Here is a 20,172-nt window from a genome sequence, read left to right as displayed (position 1 = left end):
GGGAGCAGACCGACCCGCCTCACAGTTCTATTCTCTCCGACTATCTCTTTCTCTCTCTCGAGACCAGATTACCTTCGCACAGTCTGTTTATTTTATGTTTCTGTACCAACGTGTCTCGGGACGTTTTTCTGCAAACTCTGCAAACACAAACACGCTTGTAGATGACCCCCCCCCCCCTATTCTAACGCCTTTCCTTCTCTCTAGACAACAATGACCTTTGCAACCGACCTTGAGAGTTTCTTGTTCCGTCTGTGACCTTCTCTTTACAGAATGCTCAGATGTCAACCCCAAGCGTGCTTGAAGAATGCGATGCCTAGCAACATCGGTTTTATTTGCGAGAAGGCAATCTTTATTCCAACTAGAGATTTGTTTATTTATTTAATACTCTTTGGGAGACAGCCCCCTTTTCCCATCCGCCATCTGTGTTCAGGGACAGCAACTATCCCTTGTCGCCATATAGAAGATAAAGTAATACTCAGCAAAACGACTTCAAAGACATTTTCCAGACATTCAGTTACATAAAGCTATCTGAACTTGATGTACTAAAAGAAATTTCTTATATTATAACAATAATGTATCTGAACAGACTATATATTTCAATTTACTTTATCCAAATGAATACATTGAACGTATAATAATTATATTTAAATTTAAATTTATGCTCAGTAATTATATTAACGTCTGTATTTAATAACTATTTAAAAAGTTTAATAAATAAACCAATTTTAATTCTACATATTTGGTTGCTTGCTTCTAACTCAGTTTAAAATATTATTTATTTTTGAAAAACAGGCTTATTTTAATTCGACTGTTCTTCCTCTTTTAATTCGATAATCAATAAAATGCATTAGATTTTCTTTTTAAAGCTGAAATGTACCATTTATCAGTGCACTAAACAATTCTCGTATTATTTGTGCAACGTGGCAGATATCTGACACCAGGTGTCTCTGCAGTCCTGTCCTGATACTACTTTCTGTCCAAATAAAGCGAGCTTATAGTGGGCCAAGATCAACAGCTGAACACCGGTCAACAGCATACATCCCCACGGGAACCCGATAACAGGGGTTGGAGGGGAGACTCCCTATACTACGCATGCGTACCTTGGGTTCTCCGGAGACCTATTGAAGACGACAGATCCATTATTGCTTACAGTGGCAATGGGCGCCGACGCCTGTGTGGATAGTGGTGTGGCGGTGTGCGACGGACGCTGGCTGAGGGTTGGCTCCGAAACACGCGGGTGAACCATGGGCGAACAGAATATAGTGAAAGACTGGCTGAATTCTCTCCAGTTAGTGCAGTATGCTGAAGGCTTCATTGACAATGGCTACGACGACCTGGAGATATGTAAACAGATCGGAGAACCAGATCTAGACGCAATAGGAGTTACGCACGCAGCTCACCGTCAAAGGATATTACAAGCCGTTGCAACTCTGCTTCAACAAGGCGGTACTTCGGTGTATTTTACGTTGGAGGAGAACGCGCGACATTTGAGTGAAGTAAAAGTTAACAGTGGGGACGATGCGGTGCCATCGAAACCCCCGGTGATTGTGTCTGGAGCTACGGCTACTCTAAATTCTTTCCATCATCTAAGGAAGCTTCCGAAGCCTAAAGAAACTATAGGAATAGCCTCCGGCTATGAGTATGACCTGGCGAATGTCGGCACCCCTGTCGAAACGCCCTTGTCGGCAACTAGGAGATATCTGGACGAATACGAAGAAGGTAAGGCAGAACTGGGAAGGTATCCCAAGATGCAGCTAAAATCTTTGGTCAGAGACAAATTAATCAGAGATGGAATAAGGCTTAGCGCTCAACCGTATACCAAATCGGTAAGTATTTATGGAAATTGATTTTTTTTTTAGTCGTCTTGTTGGCGACAGATATAAGTTTTTGAATATAAAATCAGTTTTAAAAAAATATATTTGTATTTAGGAGTTTAGTAAGCATTGTTTCAAACCTAGTGTTAGCTTCAAGTGAAAATATAATCGATTGAACTGCTACTATATCCAACAACTGCGCACGTGCTGGAAAAAAAAAAAAAAAGTTGATTTTAATGCTTAACAATATTAACTGGAAAATGACTATTTCAGAATCAATTTCAACAGCTCACGTGCTGGGAAAAAAAAAAAAAAAAAAAAAGGTGATTTCAATGCGTAACAATATTAACTTGAAAAAATTACTATTTCAGAATCAATTTCAACAGCTCACGTGCTGGGGAAAAAAAAAGTTGATTTCAATGCGTTAACAATATTACCTGGAAAATGACTATTTCAGAATCAATTTCAACAGCACACGTGCACAGAGGGGGGGGGGGAAACGTCAGTTTCAAATTCTCACATTCCTGCTAATTGTTGAATGACGTCATATATTCTATGACGTCATCAATTTAATTATTGGCAATGCCATAGACATTTTATGCGTTTACACACAGAATTAACATAAATGAACATTCTACAAATGGAATAAAATATATTAAATATTAAATTTGACGTAATTGTAGCAAACGAGACACTGTCAGATGAAATTAAACTTTAAATATTCCACGCTCGGTGTTGCATAATGAATGCAAATTAATATACTACCGCTCGGTAATTTTCACAAGCTTCAATAATTTCGTAACGTGTTGGCTGCTGTTTTTTTTTTCTTTATATGCAAATCAGGTTATTAAATTTTGTAATAGCATTACCTACTTGATGAGCTCAGCACGCAATATGATGAAACCGCTCAATGACCCAATACAAGCGTTCGATTCAGATGTCTTTCGAAGGTTGTATTTTATGCTTGCGCAAGACACTCGTATGAGATAAATTTAGAATCTTTTGGCGTGACGAAAACAATTAAGCTAATGAAATCTGTCAATTATTTGAGTTCGTATTATAATATTCATTTTTTAAGCGACAATTTTAATTTCCAACTATGACGAAAGATGGAGCCACAAACAACCAGTTAAATATTGAATTTAAATTTGAATTTGAGACTCATATAAGTACGAATTTATACCAAATTCGATATTTTTTATATTATTATCGATGACATTAATGTGAAGCCTAATTCAATGGGATGCGACTGGCATTCTTAACAAACGCTTTGTCCATTTTTCAAGTAACTAAATTGTACCCAAACTTGTTCTGATTTGTATTCGTCTCTAAATGTATTTCTTGTGCAAAAACGTGTCGTAAAAACCTTGAAAAATAACATTCCAAAGGTACCTAAGTATTCGTTTACAATGCATACTAGCCTAATCATATGGTGATCAGGCATGGGACTCCCTGTATACGTTTGCATTCACCTCTGGATGCTTTAACTTCGTTCCCTGCTCCCTTGCCAGACTCATGCTAGATGTAAAGAGATAAAGACACGGGCAAGGAACTGCTCCCGAACCCATCAGCGTCAAAGTAGTGTAAATTATGTACCAGAACTCTTGCACAAAGGGACTAAAAATCAATAATTTCATTCTTCATTTGCTAATCCCCTCCCCCCCCCAAAAAAAGTTATTTGGTTAATGTGTAATTAAAAAAAAGATGTGTAATGACCCATTTGGGTTAAAATCTACCTAGTCATCTAGATTTAGACTTACCTTGTGCATGTGTGTGTGTGTGTGGATTCGGTAAGGACCTTCTGTAGCGACAAAATATATTCATTTTAATTTAATTCTATGATTCGAGCATTCTGAATTTCGGTCTCAATCTGTTTCTGCAATTGTATACAATACCAATAAAATGGTATTGTAAAATTATTATTGTTTAGATTCAATTTTTAATAATAACAGACGAATACATCATCTACAAGAATGCTATTGCATCTTATTTGTGTTATTGTCTGCCATAATTCCATATTCGTTTTTATTTATTAATATTCTTAGCTTATTTTCTGTGTGTGTGTTAAATTTATAATTGCTAATAAACTTACAAATTTTCTATTAGACAAAAACAAAATTATATTTGGAAGAAAATATCTAGCGCTAGTGTGTCTGATAAAGAGTTCAGCAATATTTGTTGACTGGGTATTGATGCCGTCTAAGAATCCTCTAATTAGCCGGGCTGGTGTTCAGCTGTCTCAGGGGTTTTCTTTGCGGACTAGCGTATAGATCACAGCCCCAATTACTTGCCATCGAGAGGGATGGGTTTTGCGCTGACCTTGTATAGAATGCGGAAAATGTGAAGACTCACTTGCCTGTGGGATAATTCTTTTATTCTTCGCAGGGTGGTTTACATCTAAATAACGATAATCCCAATGTGGATTCCTTTCAATTTTCTTACAGTACTAACAATTTTAACTGAAATGCAGTTCTTGTGAGAAAAATTGTATTTTAGTTATTTTTATGCATAAAATGCTATTGAAATATCATTTTCTTTTAATATTTTCGTTTTAAAATTCTTAAGTTTTATTTGAATTATTTTATAAAAAATCAGGGAACTTTTGAACAGTAAATTACAATGAAAATGGTGCTTTAATAGCAGTATTTTTCTAAAACCAACATGATTTATTTGAGGATGAAATGCATTTCTTTTTATATATAATCAACGATGCATGCTTCGTGTTGGTTTAACGGGATGTTGATTTTTTCCATCAAGATTTTTGATTTCCACATTGCGCATGTCACACGGTCAATTTAAAACACTGAAAGGGGAAAAAATATAAATACAGCGATTTTGCATTTAAATTTTCCAGATTGTTTTTTTTTTTTAATAACTTTCAACAGTTACAGAAACCACACGATCATATTTGGAAATAATGAGAAATCTTCAGGGTTTTTTTTTTAAGTTTTTTTTTTTTTTTTCGTCATAACAAAATGTTACATTTTTCTACAATATCTCTGTTCTCCCTTCTGAAAGAATAATAAAAAAAATTTAAAAAAAAAGAAAGAAAGAAATGAAGTGAAACCTACATGCAAAATATCAGCAATTGTTGAATTGAACAATTAGCAAAATATCACTAATTGTTGAAATCTCAATAATTACTGAAATTGCAACAATTATTAGCATCAAATTTAGTACGTTAATTTAACAAAATATCACTAATTGTTCAAATGTTAATAATAGCTGAAATAGCAACAATTATTAAACATCAAATTTCGTTTGTTAATTTAACAAAATATCACTAATCGTAGAAATCTTGAAACATCACTAATTGTTGAAATCTCAATAATTGCTGAAATAGCAACAATTATTAAACATCAAATTTAGTTTGTTAATTTAATAAAATATCACTAATTATTGAAATGTCAATAATTGCTGAAATAACAATTATTAAACATCGTTATGTCATCATAAAGTTAATATTGTTAAACAAAAATATAATTTTTTGGTCAATTTTAGGTGCAAATTATGCTTTTGCAACTAACATTCAGAATAAAACAATAACAGTGCCTTTTCTTGAATAAACTGCAACAACTACAACTCGTGAAAGAAATATATTAATTTTTTTTCTCGTGGATAGTTTCACTTTACGTGTTTTAATTATTATTTAAAAAATGTCTTTCTGCAGTACATTTTACATTAATGTTCGCCCACTCGCTAGTGTCGCCATCTTACTTTCTTTTTCTAGAAACACGTGGTATTTCTAAGGTGAACCGCATACCCAACTAGATTTCTTTTGCTTAGCAACTACCGGGCAGTCTCTCTCTCTCTCTCTCTCTCTCTCTCTCTCTCTGTGTCTCACTAACACACACACAGTCTGTCTGTCTTCCTCCCTAATTATTTTTTCGCCTGTTTCCTTTTCTGCTTATCTTGCTTCTTTCCAACTCCCTGTTAGAATTCAAAAATGTGGGTGGAATCTCGCTTGCTTGCTTTCATGGGTTCGTTAACCTTTAGGAAAACGCAGCAAAAATATGTGCAGCTTTTGGCGTCTTTCCCCCCCCCCTTTTTTTAATGCTATTTCCTTTTCGTTGCTTATGCATAACGATGAAACAATCGACTTATTTATCTACTCAGTAAACGATAAAATGGAAGGATATTAAACTCGTCGCCAGATGGTGCTGTTTGTGGTTTTAAAATTTAATGAGTACTAGAAGTGGAAGAAATAGCTCCAGAAAAGAGTAACGTTGATGGAACGGCGTTTTATTCTGATCATCTGTCTTTATTCTTGTGGGAGAATTGGATACAAGAGATGAGAGGTAAGGTTGACCTGTGTGTGTGTGGGGGGGGGGGGAATACGGGTCTATAAACGTCAATTTTAGCCCAAGTAAAATCGACGTTTATAGACTTTTAAAGAGGAAGCTATCCTCCCCGGTGTAGTCCATTTCCTCGGTGTAACTTGGAGCACAACAGAGCCCTGTTTTTATCCTCCGTATCGAAATTCCATATTTCCATTTGACCTTTCACACTATATATCCGAAGGATTCGTGTTTTTCCTGACACTCTACCTCCGTCAGCTTTGACAATGTCCTTTAGTTAAAACGTCTTGGGTTCGAATTCTATCTAGGACGCCCCGAACTTTTAACCGAGTTGTTTACATCCAATGGTGAGTTGGCCGTTCTTAGGCGGTGGGAAATAGGATATTTCTTCTGGAAACTTTGGTTTTTCATCAGGGGCCAACCACGCAGAAGAGCAAATATAATATACAGACATAGACTTCTACAGAAATAAGGATTAATCACCCTATTTTTTTGGATGTGGTTTCAAAAGCTTTCATTATAAGGTGCAGATCTGTGCGTAAAACAGAACATTTTTTGTCTAAGCCTTTGGGGGGGGGAAACTTTAACAATAACGGTACAAGGTCAAATCTATTTCGCATTAAAGCCTATTCAGGGTTTGAAATTAATTTTCTCTCTCGTTATTTTACCTAATTAAATAATAATGGCAAAAATAATGAAGACATTTTAAACTAAAAGTCATTTGCTAGACACAAAAACCTTTTTGCCAAAAAGAAAAATAAAGAAAGAAAGAAAAATAAAATAAAAACGAAATGTTTCTTTAAGGGTTGAAACAGAGCGTCAATAAATAATTCTATGATGTACCTTAATGGATTCTGTTTCAGTTTTCGGCTGCATTTATTGGAGTTTTTTTCAAAAATGGGTGGGTGTGGGAGAGCGGGATTTCGTAGAGGAGTTCGTCCCTGACTGGAATGTGGATGAATATCCTCCATCACAAGATACCCTTAGTCAACTAAGTTTGTATGCTGTTATTTGTTTGGGTTTACATGTAAAGATAAATAATATATATTTATGGAATGGCAGAAAAATATTTCGCCGAAATGTGGTTATCTGGACCCCAAATTTTTTAGCATAGCGTTTGAATGCACCGAATGATCCATAGAAGTACTATCTAGCAATTGGATACGATTCCAAAGAAAAATATTTCCTACCCCCCCCCCCATCACCCACTACAAACGAGCCCTTCCCCTAGAATTCAAGGCGCTAGCAAACGTGGAAAATGAGAATTGCCCTCCGAAACTGGAGAATTATTGTCTGAGTTAGCGTCTGAACCTCCCTCGAGTGTTTCCATCGCACGGTCAATCACTGGTGATGTCTTTCACTCTTGTTAGGTTTCTGCTCACGTTCACGGCCAACTCAGCGTGTGCCCTTCGTTTGCTGAGCTCGAGCGAAAATCCTAGCCAGTACGACAGCCATTCGACGAGTCGGCTTGGCAGCAGGCCAGGCCTCGTGCAACGGGAAAAGGTCTCTTGTTAGCTGTAATGCGAGCCGTAGTAATTCGGAATAAAGCGAACTACAACTGTATATTATGGGAATTGCTCACGAGGGGGCGTGGTGTTTTCCTTGAGGTAGCGGTTGTAAACCTAAGTGCAGTTATTGAAAGAGATGCGAAGAAGCGGATCCACCAGGATTATAGTATAATGGAAGTGGTCAAAGGACAAATAGATATGTTCCTCCTTCATGAGGTTGGATTTATTCGCCATTTCCTTTCCTGCTTAAGAAAACCACTCGCACTTATATTTTTTTTTTATAAAATGGACACTTTCATGAAGTATTTATCTTTAATTCTTATTTCTTCAGACTCCCCCCCCTCCCACTGAACTATAATTTGCACAATTTTAGGCAAAATCCATTGACAGAAAGCAATATATTTGGCGTTCTTAAAAAAAGCCAAAAAATAAGCTAAAATTTGCGTAAAGCTTATTAGAAATTACATAATCTAAAAGTTAGCCTTACTGAATTTCGTTTTAGGCTAAAGTAGCCTTTTGTTTTGAATCTAAATTAACCTTAATTTTGTTTTCATTTGAATTAGCCTTAATTTTGTTTGAATCTGAATTAACCTTAATTTTGTTTTCAATCTGATTAGCCTTAGATTTCGTTTAATCTGGTTAGCCTTATTGTAATTAATTTACGAGATTTAAGTTTTATGCTAAATTAGCCTAAATCTTAATTTTAACCCAGAACTAAACATTTATAAAATACCATTTTATAAAGTTAAAATTTTAAATTTTAATTCATTTGGCTAAATTTATACCAAAATAAAAATTTTTCTGAGCTATTTTTGGTCAAAATTTTAGCTTTCTTCCACGAAAGGAATTTTTCCTTATTGATACTCAAAAATGGAATTATTTATCAGCATTTTCGTCTAATTACTTTTCCCCGTACCAATCTCATTAAAATGAATAAGAATGGCATTGCAACGCCGTATTATTATTAAACAATGATGTAGACGTCGCTGGGAGGGGCTCATTCTTTTTAGATATTTTCCATTTGTACACAAAAATATTAGGAAGAACAGGTGGCGCTGTAAATGCGATATTCAATGTGGATTTCATCATCTGATACGCGCTTTAGTTGAAGTGCCTTGCAACTTTTTTTTTTTTTTTAATAGAGTGTTGAATAGGTCTCAGAGGATGCTACTAGATGGCCATGGTTGTCATGCTGGTTTCAAAATCCTTATTAGAAATACAAGTATTACACAATGGCAGCCTGTTTAATCTTCCTTTCCCGGTGACACATGCTGCGCCACCTAGCGAATGCTTGGGTAATTTTCCTTCTAACGACGTTCCGTTGCTAATTGCCGGTAAAGGGTCTAACCGCTAAGTGCGAGTTCGTTGATTTAGTGGTTGTCGGACACGTGTTAATCAATGTAAACAATAGGGGGTCCATCCGAAAACTGCCTACATGCAATTTATCCTCAGCGTATGTTGAACTGCCGTCGTAAATGAGAATAAGTTTTAGTGCTAAAGGGTTTTATAGAAGAAATAACACACAGGAAGATAAATCTTAGAAAGGAAATACAGGGAGAAGCAAATTAAGAAATATACTATGGAGAGAGAGATCTTTAGTGGGGATAACTTTCTTTTTTCCGGAAATTTTTCATCTGAAAAAAAAAAAAAACTATCTTCTCACTTCTATTTGCATCATCCAAGAGGAGATTGATCCGATCTGAATTCCCAAAGAGCAAACATCTGCACCGTCTTTGACTTGATTTAATGTTTTTGTTTTGTTTTTTTTCAACAGCCGATTGCTTTGTTCCTAAAGGGAGTTGCCTTTCCTGTTGTAATTAAACCAACCCGCTAACAGGGCTTGGCAAGAATCTGCTGCACTCCTTGAAAGTAGCTGCTTGTCTCCGACAAACGTAAAGCACGAGGATCACGTGACCTGGCAAATCGAATAGCTACTGACACACACACACACACATAACGTTCCATTATTTCGTTGCCAACTCGTGTTTACATTTTCATTTCGAAGACGATGGGATCTTCGTGAACATTTTCAACGACTGGGAAAACGAAGGAGATGGCGTTGAAAGGGGGCGAGGAAGTGGGGGGTAGATAAGAGAACCGGCGTTAATGACAACCATTTTTGTGCGCTTCTCATTTTAACACTTCTTATAGTGTCAGGGATTACTTCGCAAGAAAAGCCGTTTAGACTGATGACACATAATTACTGCTCATCGCTCCACACACTCTAATTATGCACTCCACTTAAGGCCAGACCCAGATTCCAAGCAGGTGCCGACTCGACGCACATGTCACTAGGCATTAATTCCCAAGCGGGACAATTTTGTTAAACAAGGTAATTATTCAAACAACTCCCCCCCCCCCTCCCCCGGACAAATTTGTGATAAAAGGGAGGGTTTGCTCATTATCCCCTCCTACCTCTTCCTCCTCCATCATGACCTGTTTAGGCACCACTTATGAGAATCTCTTCAAACTCCCCCTCTCGTTCTTCTCCCACTCACAAGGGTTTACGCAAAGATATAAAATTATTGCATTATAACACCCCCCCCCCCCATCAAATGAGTTCTCATCTCTACATTGCATTAAATCTTGATTTAGGTAAGAGAAAAAATTACATCACCATTCTAGCAATATTTTTTTTCTCGATGTTTAGAATAGTTCCAAAAGGTGGGTTTTTTTTTTCATTCGACTCCTGCTTTAAGCGCTCACGAAGACAAATGAAGTTTTCTAATTGGCATTTATCTCCAGTTCCCGTATGCAGTCTCTGGTTTTCATCATACACGGTAACCATTTGTTACACCGCAGTTATTTATCTACAAGAAAGCAAAACTGCTGTATCCTTTGTCATAAAAGTGTGCACGGAACAAGATCGCTCATGAGTTGAGCAGTAAACAGAAATTATATCTGATTTGATCCTTGTTTTAGAGCATGCTGCTAACGATCAAACCAAATGGATGATTATATTGCAAGGAACAGAAGTCTTGCAGCTGTTATAACTGACGTAGAATTTATACATTATTAACAACTGCATCAGATTTCTGACTTAATTTCAACAGTTAACTAACCGGTCTAATGAATAACGTGGTAGACATTTCATTTGAAGGTGGAGGATAAAATAGAAATATTTGCAGTTACTTGTTAAGGTAGGGAAAATCTCAGAAATAAAAAAGGAAAAGCGATATATAGCAGAAAACATCAATTCAAATAAGAAAAAAAAAAAAAAATTATCTTGACTCGTAAAATAGACAAACAACAGATTGCACATACGTCGAGCAAAGATGAAAATTCTAAATGGAAGATTGGATTTTATTAATACTTATAATGAGACCGTGTAGGATTTTTTTATTTTAGTTCGATAAAAATCCTTACTATTGAACAAAGGTGAAGTAGAAATTCATACATTTAAAACCACACTTTGCTAACCTGGTAGTTTGTTTATGCTCTCCAGCTGAGGACGAGGGCTTGATCCTGCTGTGAGTATTCCTGTTTGTGAAAGTCTTTGCGTCGTGGTCGAATTTCATTACCCTGTGTGAGACTATCACTTTGCTTATTGGTGAATAAATAAAGTGTTTGGTCTTTAGGGCAGGATTTCAATGTATTTAACCCTTAGCCAGCCCATGGTACTCGTGTATACTATAAGCTAACAACGTTTCATCAGTGAAATTTACAAAATAAAATAAATAAATAAAACTTAAGATGAGTTGTAGATACTTGAATCCAATATCCAGAACATCTGAAAAGATTGCGTTATTGTCGACCTGTATGCAGTAGACGAGGAAAAAATTAAAGTAAGAAACCATTATAAGAGGTTTTCAACTAAAGGTGAGTTAGTCGGTCTCATTACTGAAGTAGGTGGATAGTTTTTCAGCCCAGAAAACAGCCAAACCTGTCAGCGAATAACATGCAATTGACAAACACTGAGTACGCGACACCAAAATCCTAGCGCCATGTTGCGCTTCACTATCAACAATCTTTTAATTTCATCTGATAGATTTAAAACTATAACTGTTGGTAGTATCTTGTATTACAGTTCCATCCTGGTTGGTTGAGTAGATGATGTTTTTATTCTCCCACTCACAGGAAGTGGATTCCAATTCCATTACCGGCATGCATTCCGAATCACTTTAGAAACTCGATGATTTTCATTAGCCGGTGTAGGACTACCACAATTCTGTTTATTTGAAGGTTGAAGTGACTTAAAGTTTTGTGTTTGGGCTCTGAAGCAGAGTTTTTGAATGATCCAACTTGTATAGTCCATCCACAGTATGTATGATAGGATTATAACTTTTTATGCGTGACTTTGTTTGCCAAAAGAGATAAAATCGATTTTTTTCTGTATAATTTGATGTAATCAAAAAATTATTATTTTATACGAAATATATTATTTGTTTGGCATATGACTACAATTATTGGAAGGTAGAGTTTTTTGTAATACGAAGGTTGTAATAATTTGGCATAATTTGAAAATTTTCAGTTAATTTTTATAAGAAAATACTTAATTTTAAATTTAAATGTAACTTTAATACAAATTTTCCAAGATAAATACACAAATTCTTTATTTTATTCTATTTTAAACAACTACCTTTTATATATATCTATAATATTTATATATTAATTGTTATCTCATGTTTGGAATACATACACTGAAGTCGAGTAAATCTTTTGTAAGTTGATTATTTTATTGTGATCGTGAAAAATTCCATTTCGAAGCTTCGGAAACGGAGAACGAATCAAGACATAAATGACATCGGCAGAAGGGGGATTGGGTGGGCGTGCATACATGCGAATGGTGAACTGCAGGCCACACACCTTTAATTACAAATAAAAGTTGTTTGTTCTGTGTGTGAAGTACACGTTTTGGGGGAGTGACCCTTCAAATCAGGAGCGACCCCTGTAATTAGACACGATGGGTGAGGGTGGACTTGTTGACAGGGCTTCCACTACACAGAAATGGGTTCACAGCGGGAGCGAATTCTGTATTTGACGGGGTGAAGTCTGTCATTTGAATAATAAACGGACAGAAAGGGAGTTGAAGAGAATGTTAGAAGGGGTGAATAAAGTACATCCACCCCTTTATTTATTTCTTTAAGTACCTTCATTACAACACAACTGGCTTCACAGAGAAAATAAGAAAAATACAAAATTGTAATGCTTAGCCGATTTTAAATTCAAATGAATAAAACGGGGAAATTGTGTTGTTATATACAGCAGTTGAGGCTGTGGTTTTTACAACCATATGTGTTCACTCAAGGGAGCAACTGTTTGTGGATGGCGTCCGCAGATAAGGTAAAATTATTGTTCTTTTAAAAGCACTTGGCGTCCCAAAAAATGTTGTGGTGTGTTTAAGCGTATAAAAGATATTGCGTTTCCCCCCTAGTTTAGCTTATTTACAGAGGAACTTCTGGTATCTCTGGCATCCCATTGAATGTGTGGTATAAAACTGCATTCTCACTAGGGGAAAAAAATAAACAAATAAATAATGAAGCAATGAGAAATACCCAGTCTATAGCATACGAATGTGATCTGAAAACTTCTCGACCTAACAATGAAAAAATGACTTGATAATTTCAAAAGTATTTTTATTTTTCAACATAATCTCCCTTAAGACTAATTATTACCGCAACATTGGGCATTGTTGCAAATGCTGAAAATTTATTAACAATTGAATGTAAACAATGAGGTATTATGTTATTATTGGGATTTGTTGGATAGTCTGTCTTTTTTTTTTTTTTTTCCAAACTGTCCGATTGAAAAAAAAAAAAAATCAGATTTAAAAAAAAATATTGAAAACGCCACCTTAAAATCTCATATAATCCAATCTGGTATAGTTTTTTTTTTTTTTTTCATTCATCGTCACTCATAGAAAACATAGAGACAGCTTTTCAGGGAATTACTATTCATCTGTGTGATATAAACCGTAACATCAGATTGGCTGTAATGTTTCTAAGTCTCTCGAGGTTGCTAATGAGAATATCAGCTCACTCCCAGAGCACTGCTGCCGCATTTGCAGAGTGTCACACCTTGGATTCTGACAGAATGCTACTGTCCTCGGCAATTCTGTCCGTGACAGCCCTCACTACGGTCTACTGAACCACATCACTTATCCTCCACTATTGGATACGAGTGCACGACGCTAAAGGAGTATCCCTGTTATTGGAAAGAACAGCAGACTTATGGAGGCTATCAAATGACTCTCGTGGTAGTTTGAAAAAAAATGTTGCCAGTTATTCTGTTTATCGATTTGTGGCACTTTATTTATTTCACTAATTTACATTTCCTTTATCTTTTTTCTTCAATTAATTCTTTCTCTTCCCCTCAAAGTTTCTTTTGTCTTTTTATAATAATCAAAAGGGCATAGAAATTTTATATCGTTACGTCACGAAAAGCAAGTTTGTTCTCAACAATTGAGTTTTACTTGGTTATCGTGTGCACAGTTTTGGTTTTGTCAGATAAAGATGATTTTCCACTAAACTCAGCGCTTTTTTAAATGAACAAAGCCGATAAGAAAGACCAACTCTTCATGCAATCACGCAAAATACGAATTATCAGAAACTTAATTCTAGTTTTAAATGTTTTTCTTTTCTTTTTTTAAATATTTTTTTCGGAATTTTTAGCGATGTAGCATTTACTTAGTTTGAAAAAAAAAAAAAACACCTCCTTATAAGGACTGGCTTAAAGGAGCCAAGCAAGAATGCTTTTCATCTTCCGCGTTATCTGTAGAGACAGTGGAGGGATAAGGTGTTATTGAGCAATTAAAGTGCTGATCATGGCAGGAGGGTAACAGCAATAGCCGAGCCTCAGTTAGAACTTCATTGCTACAGCATTGCCATCCATTACCCTCCAAAGATATTGGATTGAATGAATCAATCACTGCATCTCACTGTCGATTGTCATCCCTCATCCACCGCATTTGTGGTAGTGTAGCTGTATAATCAAAACAATAAGGTGTTGTAGTTTAAATATTAAATAAAGAGCAAAGATGCTTTAATTCGATATAATTTAGATATTTGTAAAGAGTATATTATAGATTAACTTATTTTATATGCAAACATAGAAAAATAACTCAGAAATTTACATTGAGTATATGAGAAGCTCCAACCTCTGAAGTTTATAATATCATAAGCTTTCTGGGAAATTTCGAAGCTTAATTTAATTTTTTCTATATTTGGCTATAAAATATGGATGGATCTATAATATACTCCATTCCAGAATTAGTTTACTAGCATTGACTTATCTCAACAATATTTTGTTGTAGTTTTGTAACAACACTGAATTAAATATATTAAACATTATTCTCAATTCATAAAATTTAGCACTAGTCGACCGTGAGATGCGGTGATTGATTCATTCAATCCAATACCCTTGGAGGGTAATGGATGGCAATGCTGTAGCTAATGAAGTTCTAACTGAGGTTCGGCTATTGCTGTTACCCTCCTGCCATGATCAGAGCTTTAATAGCTCAATAACACCTTATCCCTACATTGTCCTCTACAGATAACGGGGAAGATGAAAAGCATTCTTGCTTCGCCCCTTTAAGCCAGTCCTTATAAGGACTAGCCTACAATTAATAAGTAAAAATTGAATTAACATTAAATATTTTAATGTTTACAAATTCTATCTTTTAAAGATTCGTTCTCAGAGAAACTTTTCTATACGAAGTTTAGCAAAAATGTTAAAAGGATGTTTTAAAAAGAGGTCGTTTTGAAATTCGTTATAAAAGAAAAAAGCTTTGAATTTATGTATCAGAATGTTGGCCCAGAATAGAGAAAAATTAGATTTTCTAAGAGATTCGCGAAACTTTAAGAAGCCGAACTCCATGTATTGCTAAGTGTTATATGAAAGGTTCCTAGTGATTTGAAATTCAACTCCAACATTCGAACGCAGAGACGCTAGGATGGACTATGAATACAGAATAGTTCGAAATCTCAGAATATCTTTCTTTTAGTAGGCAGATAGATAGAAGAAGGGAGTTTGGAAAAAAACGGGTAGTTGAAAGACAAAGGGATGGGAGGAAAGTGCGTTTAGTTCTATGGTGATGTAGAATCATATTACTGCTAATGTCACTCCCCTTGGGGAACATTATCGATCTTTAAAAAAATGTGGAATATATTTCTGAGGATTCAGTTTTAAACCTGTTTTAAATTGAGAAATGGTTAAATAAAACAATTTGTCCTTTTGTAATGCAGTATTTTGTTTAAATTTCTATGTTTATATAAAATACGAAAAGAAATGTTATAATAAATGCAAATATTATTTAAAAACTTGATATTTTCGTTATTATTGTTCCTTTCAGGAAATTTATCAATATACACCTTTTATTTATTAATATAAAACTTTATGAATTACCTCGCACCAGTAAGCGTATGTGTAATGAGCAGTCATTTACTATTGTTAAGATGTACCCGGAGATGCTAATTTAAGGAATGTTTAGTAATATTTGAAATTTAATCCACATTTTCTTTAGTCTAAGGAATTCGAACATTATCCTCTCCTTATCTTTCTTTCTCATTACAATAAAAAAAAAAAAAATTAAGTACTACACACCTGTAATACATCGAACTTTTCAAGACGTCTTTTATTATATTTCAAACTGAATTTGAACAATACAAATGATCAAGTATTTTATTTTTAATATGATTATAAATAGTTTGATGCTGATCACGTGTTATATAATTTTATTGTTTAAAATGTAATTTTCTGTCGTGCGTCTAGAAGGGGATAAACATATAATTATATGTCTTCCATTTTTAATAATCAACTCATCGTAATTTATATACATATTATATATTTTATATAAAATATAAATGGAACTTATATACAATATTTAATATCTACTAATTTTACATAGTTTATTACATATTTTGCATTCATAAGGAAATTTAATAATACACCTTTTATTCTTAATATAAATTAAATATTTATGAATCTGTGAAAATGTCGAACGTAAAATGTTCTTATCTTATATTAAAATGTATTTATCAGTTTTATTGTAGTTATCATCACGAAATATTAATATTAATATTCCATAATTTAAAAAAAAATTAATATTTTAAGTGGTATTATTAGTTATATATTATTAGTAATTGATATTAATAATTATATATATATATATACAATATGTAGAGTAATTGATAAAATATTATTAGCGTAATAATATAATAATCGAATATTAGTTAGTTATTAATAGAATAAAACAGCATATGTCATCTTTATTAGCACTAATATTACCTTATGTCAGTGTTTCTCAAAGTGTGGTACGCGTACCCCCGGGGGTACGCGAAAGAGGTCGTTAGGGGTACGTGGCAATTTTCGGCTATGCATAATTAAAGGAGTCATTATATTTTCAACAAACAATGCAATTAGAGACAACCGGGATAAAAATGGCACTAACTAATGAATCACATCCCCTCTCCAACAGAAACTGCTGTATAGACCAAGCAAAACCATATGTTGCCGGTGGAACATATGGTTTTGCTTGACACCACCCCCGTCGTTAACGTGTTAAAACTAAGAAATATATAGTGAATATGTTTCAGATATTATGGAATTCGGTTGATGGGAATTAGCATTTTAACTCAACTGTTGAAATGCTAATTTGTCTTTGGTTCGCGCGATCTTTTGTTAATACCGCACCAATCATATGCAGTTCTTCGCTGCTCTCAATAAAATATCTCAAGACTTGTAAATACTGATAATTTTTGCTTGAAATAATGGGAAAGAAGATGACGCTATTTGGGTAAATGACTTTGACGATGCACATAAAGAAACTGTTCTCGATGCCAAAAGTAGTGATAGCGAGTCGGAGCTTCTTGGCAAGTCGCACATTTTCAGTTTTTTTTTCTGAAAACTTTAGTTTCCGAAAATCCCGCACGTATCTCGCAACACGATTTTTTAGCTTTAATTTAAACTCGAATAAAAAGTTAGAGTTATATTCGAGTAAATACAGTAATTTTTTTTAGCTTTCCAATTCTTACGTATGGATCATTGGTTAAAGACTGGATTTATAAAACCCCCAAAAGAGAGCAATATAGCAAGTACAAGTAGCTGTAAGCAACAAGAAAACGTTGATATTGCATCTGGATCAAACGAAATTGATAAGAGTGTGTCGTCTGACATCTCTAGAGAACCAACTAGGAAGAGGGTGGAAACTCTTCGTATCATATGAATTACTTGAAATGTGGATTTTCACGGATGGGAAATGAAGAGGAACCCATTCCAAATTTTGTTCTATTAAAAATAAATCACATTTTTTGTTTACATGAACATATAAATTCAAATAAAATAGATATTTAATTTTTAATTAATATTTTAAATTAAGTTTAATTAATTTATTTTTAATTAATTAATTAGGGGGTACTTGGCAATAATAAAAATTTAAGAAGGGGTACGCGGATATCTGAAGTTTGAGAAACACTGCCTTATGTTATAAGCATCAATAATACCGTATGTTATTTATTGATATAAATTTCACAATTAATTACTCTAAGGAAATAAAATATAACTCCTATATAAACTGCTTGGAAATAAGTTGGCTGTTTTGCTCTGATGACTGCGGCAATCATAATCATGTCCACAAACCCCGCAGTTACAACAGCAGCCTTATGACTCGGTACATTACCTTGCCGAGAGAGACAACAGTCAGTTTCGTAGAAACGCCACAAATTTGGCGTTTATATTTTGGCTCACAAATTTGGCAAGAGCTTTCTGAACATTCTGAACAATGTTAATTGTTCAGAATGTTCAGAAAGCTCTTGGAGTTCAATGTTCGTGGTACCACAAACAGAGGTCCGAGGCCAAACCAGGAAAACAGGACCATATCATCACACTGCTACCACCGAACTTCATAGTTGGGATTACGCACTCTGGTAAGAGACGTTCACCCGGCATCCACCACACCCACACCTGTCCATCTGCTCGGTGGAGGGTGTAGCCCTGATTCGTCGCTCCATAACACAGCTTTCCAATTTTACACGTTCCACTGTGCACGGCGCTGCATGTTGGTTCGGGTACTGCGACGGTTGCGTCTTGCGGTCCTGGCATTGAAATCCATGCTGTGAGCCTCGGGTCTGGATGTTTGGTGTAGATTTCAATCGATGCCCAGAATTCCGCATTTAACATGTCACCCGACGAATGGTAGTTTTTACACATTGTCCTTCGTAGCACCTTAGGTCACGTTTAATGAGTTTGGTGGGTCGTCCACTGCTGGTAGCACTTGCAGTTGACTTCCTGTGCTTTCATCTCAGTATGGTATCACTGACTGTTGACCTGGAGTTTGGCAACAATTTGCCTTTATCGTAGTAGGGCAGATATAGCCCGAGGGAAAAAATATTAGGGATGTAAACCGTGGCATTAATACATTATTTACAAGATTTTATATTCATATGACATTAAGTCATACTGATTTTCAAGGTATGATATATACAGCTATCAACTCGGATATTACCCATCCAATAAATAAGAAAGAACGAAGACACAACCCACCAAAGACTGCACTTTCATATACTATGAGTTTATAACCGTTTGCGGGTGGGAACTAATGAAGTTCTAACTGAGGCTTGGCTATTGCTGTTACCCTCCTGCCATGATCAGAGCTTTAGTAGCTCATAACACCTTATCCTTACACTGTCCTCTACAGATAACGGGGAAGATGAAAAGCATTCTTGCTTAGCCCCTTTAAGCCAGTCCTTATAAGGACTAATGACAATGATTTCCGGGAATCGACCGTGAGATGCGGTGATTAATACCCTTGGAGGGTAATGGATGGCAATGAAGTTTAACTGAGGCTCGGCTGTTGCTGTTACCCCCTGGGGCACAGAGATTCGAGAGATTGTGTCGCTCTCTTAAGATTTTTGCCTTAAGGGAGCAATTTGAATCTCCGGGGGGAAGTGTTCTGTGGCACGCCCGCTGAGGGGCTTTGTCGGTGAATGCTTTTCTTCGGAATATGAGAGGTTCTGCTCGGTGGTGGTGTGTGGGTGGAAAGCCATCACTGAGTGGAGCCAACGCTGAGATGGACGGTCTTTCGCCCACGATTGAGTGGCCTAGGGATCGTCCAAATTTTTAGAGACAGCTTTACCTTTACGTATGGCAGTGCTGTAGGCAATGAAGTTCTAACTGAGGTTCGGCTACTGCTGTTACCCTCCAGCCATGATCAGAGCTTTAATAGCTCAGTAACACCTTCTCCTTACACTGTCCTCTACAGATAACGGGGAATATGAAAAGCATTATTGCTTCGCCCCTTTAAATCAGTCATTTTAAGGACTAATGACAATTATATATATCCTGCTTTCTCTTCCATTTATCACACGTGATCACTTACGTAAGCAGAAATGAAACAAAAATCAGAGATCATTGTTATGGATTTAATTTGTGCGGATCACAGTGTTTCAATCTGCATGAATTGTTCTACGATTACAAGAGAACTTTGGTGATCTTATTGCTTTCGTTATCGTAAGTAGGAAATGCAAAAATAATCTAATTATCTTCCGCTTCATAACTGTCCTTGCACTCTAAATAAAACAAAAGACCGGAGTTTTAATTGCAAAAATATAGAGAAAA

General features: G+C 35.4%; 1 protein-coding gene across 1 annotated transcript in view; it reads left to right on the top strand.

Moving 5' to 3' along the window:
* Nucleotides 1–1,193: 1,193 nt before the first annotated feature.
* Nucleotides 1,194–20,172, top strand: part of LOC150096413 (uncharacterized) — a 234,628-nt gene continuing 215,649 nt past the window's right edge. The window contains exon 1 of the mRNA XM_090409660.1: nucleotides 1,194–1,826. Within this exon, the coding sequence (XP_090265786.1) occupies nucleotides 1,245–1,826 (582 nt within the window). The 5' untranslated portion in view covers nucleotides 1,194–1,244. The remainder of the gene's footprint in view (nucleotides 1,827–20,172) is intronic.

Source organism: Typopeltis vanoorti, chromosome 19 (genome assembly GCF_054136105.1).
Source record: "Typopeltis vanoorti isolate ZY-2024b chromosome 19, IOZ_Tvanoo_1.0, whole genome shotgun sequence".
In the NCBI taxonomy this organism is placed as follows: domain Eukaryota; kingdom Metazoa; phylum Arthropoda; class Arachnida; order Uropygi; family Thelyphonidae; genus Typopeltis; species Typopeltis vanoorti.
Note: the sequence above shows the minus strand (reverse complement) of the source record. Positions and strands in the feature narration are given on the sequence as shown.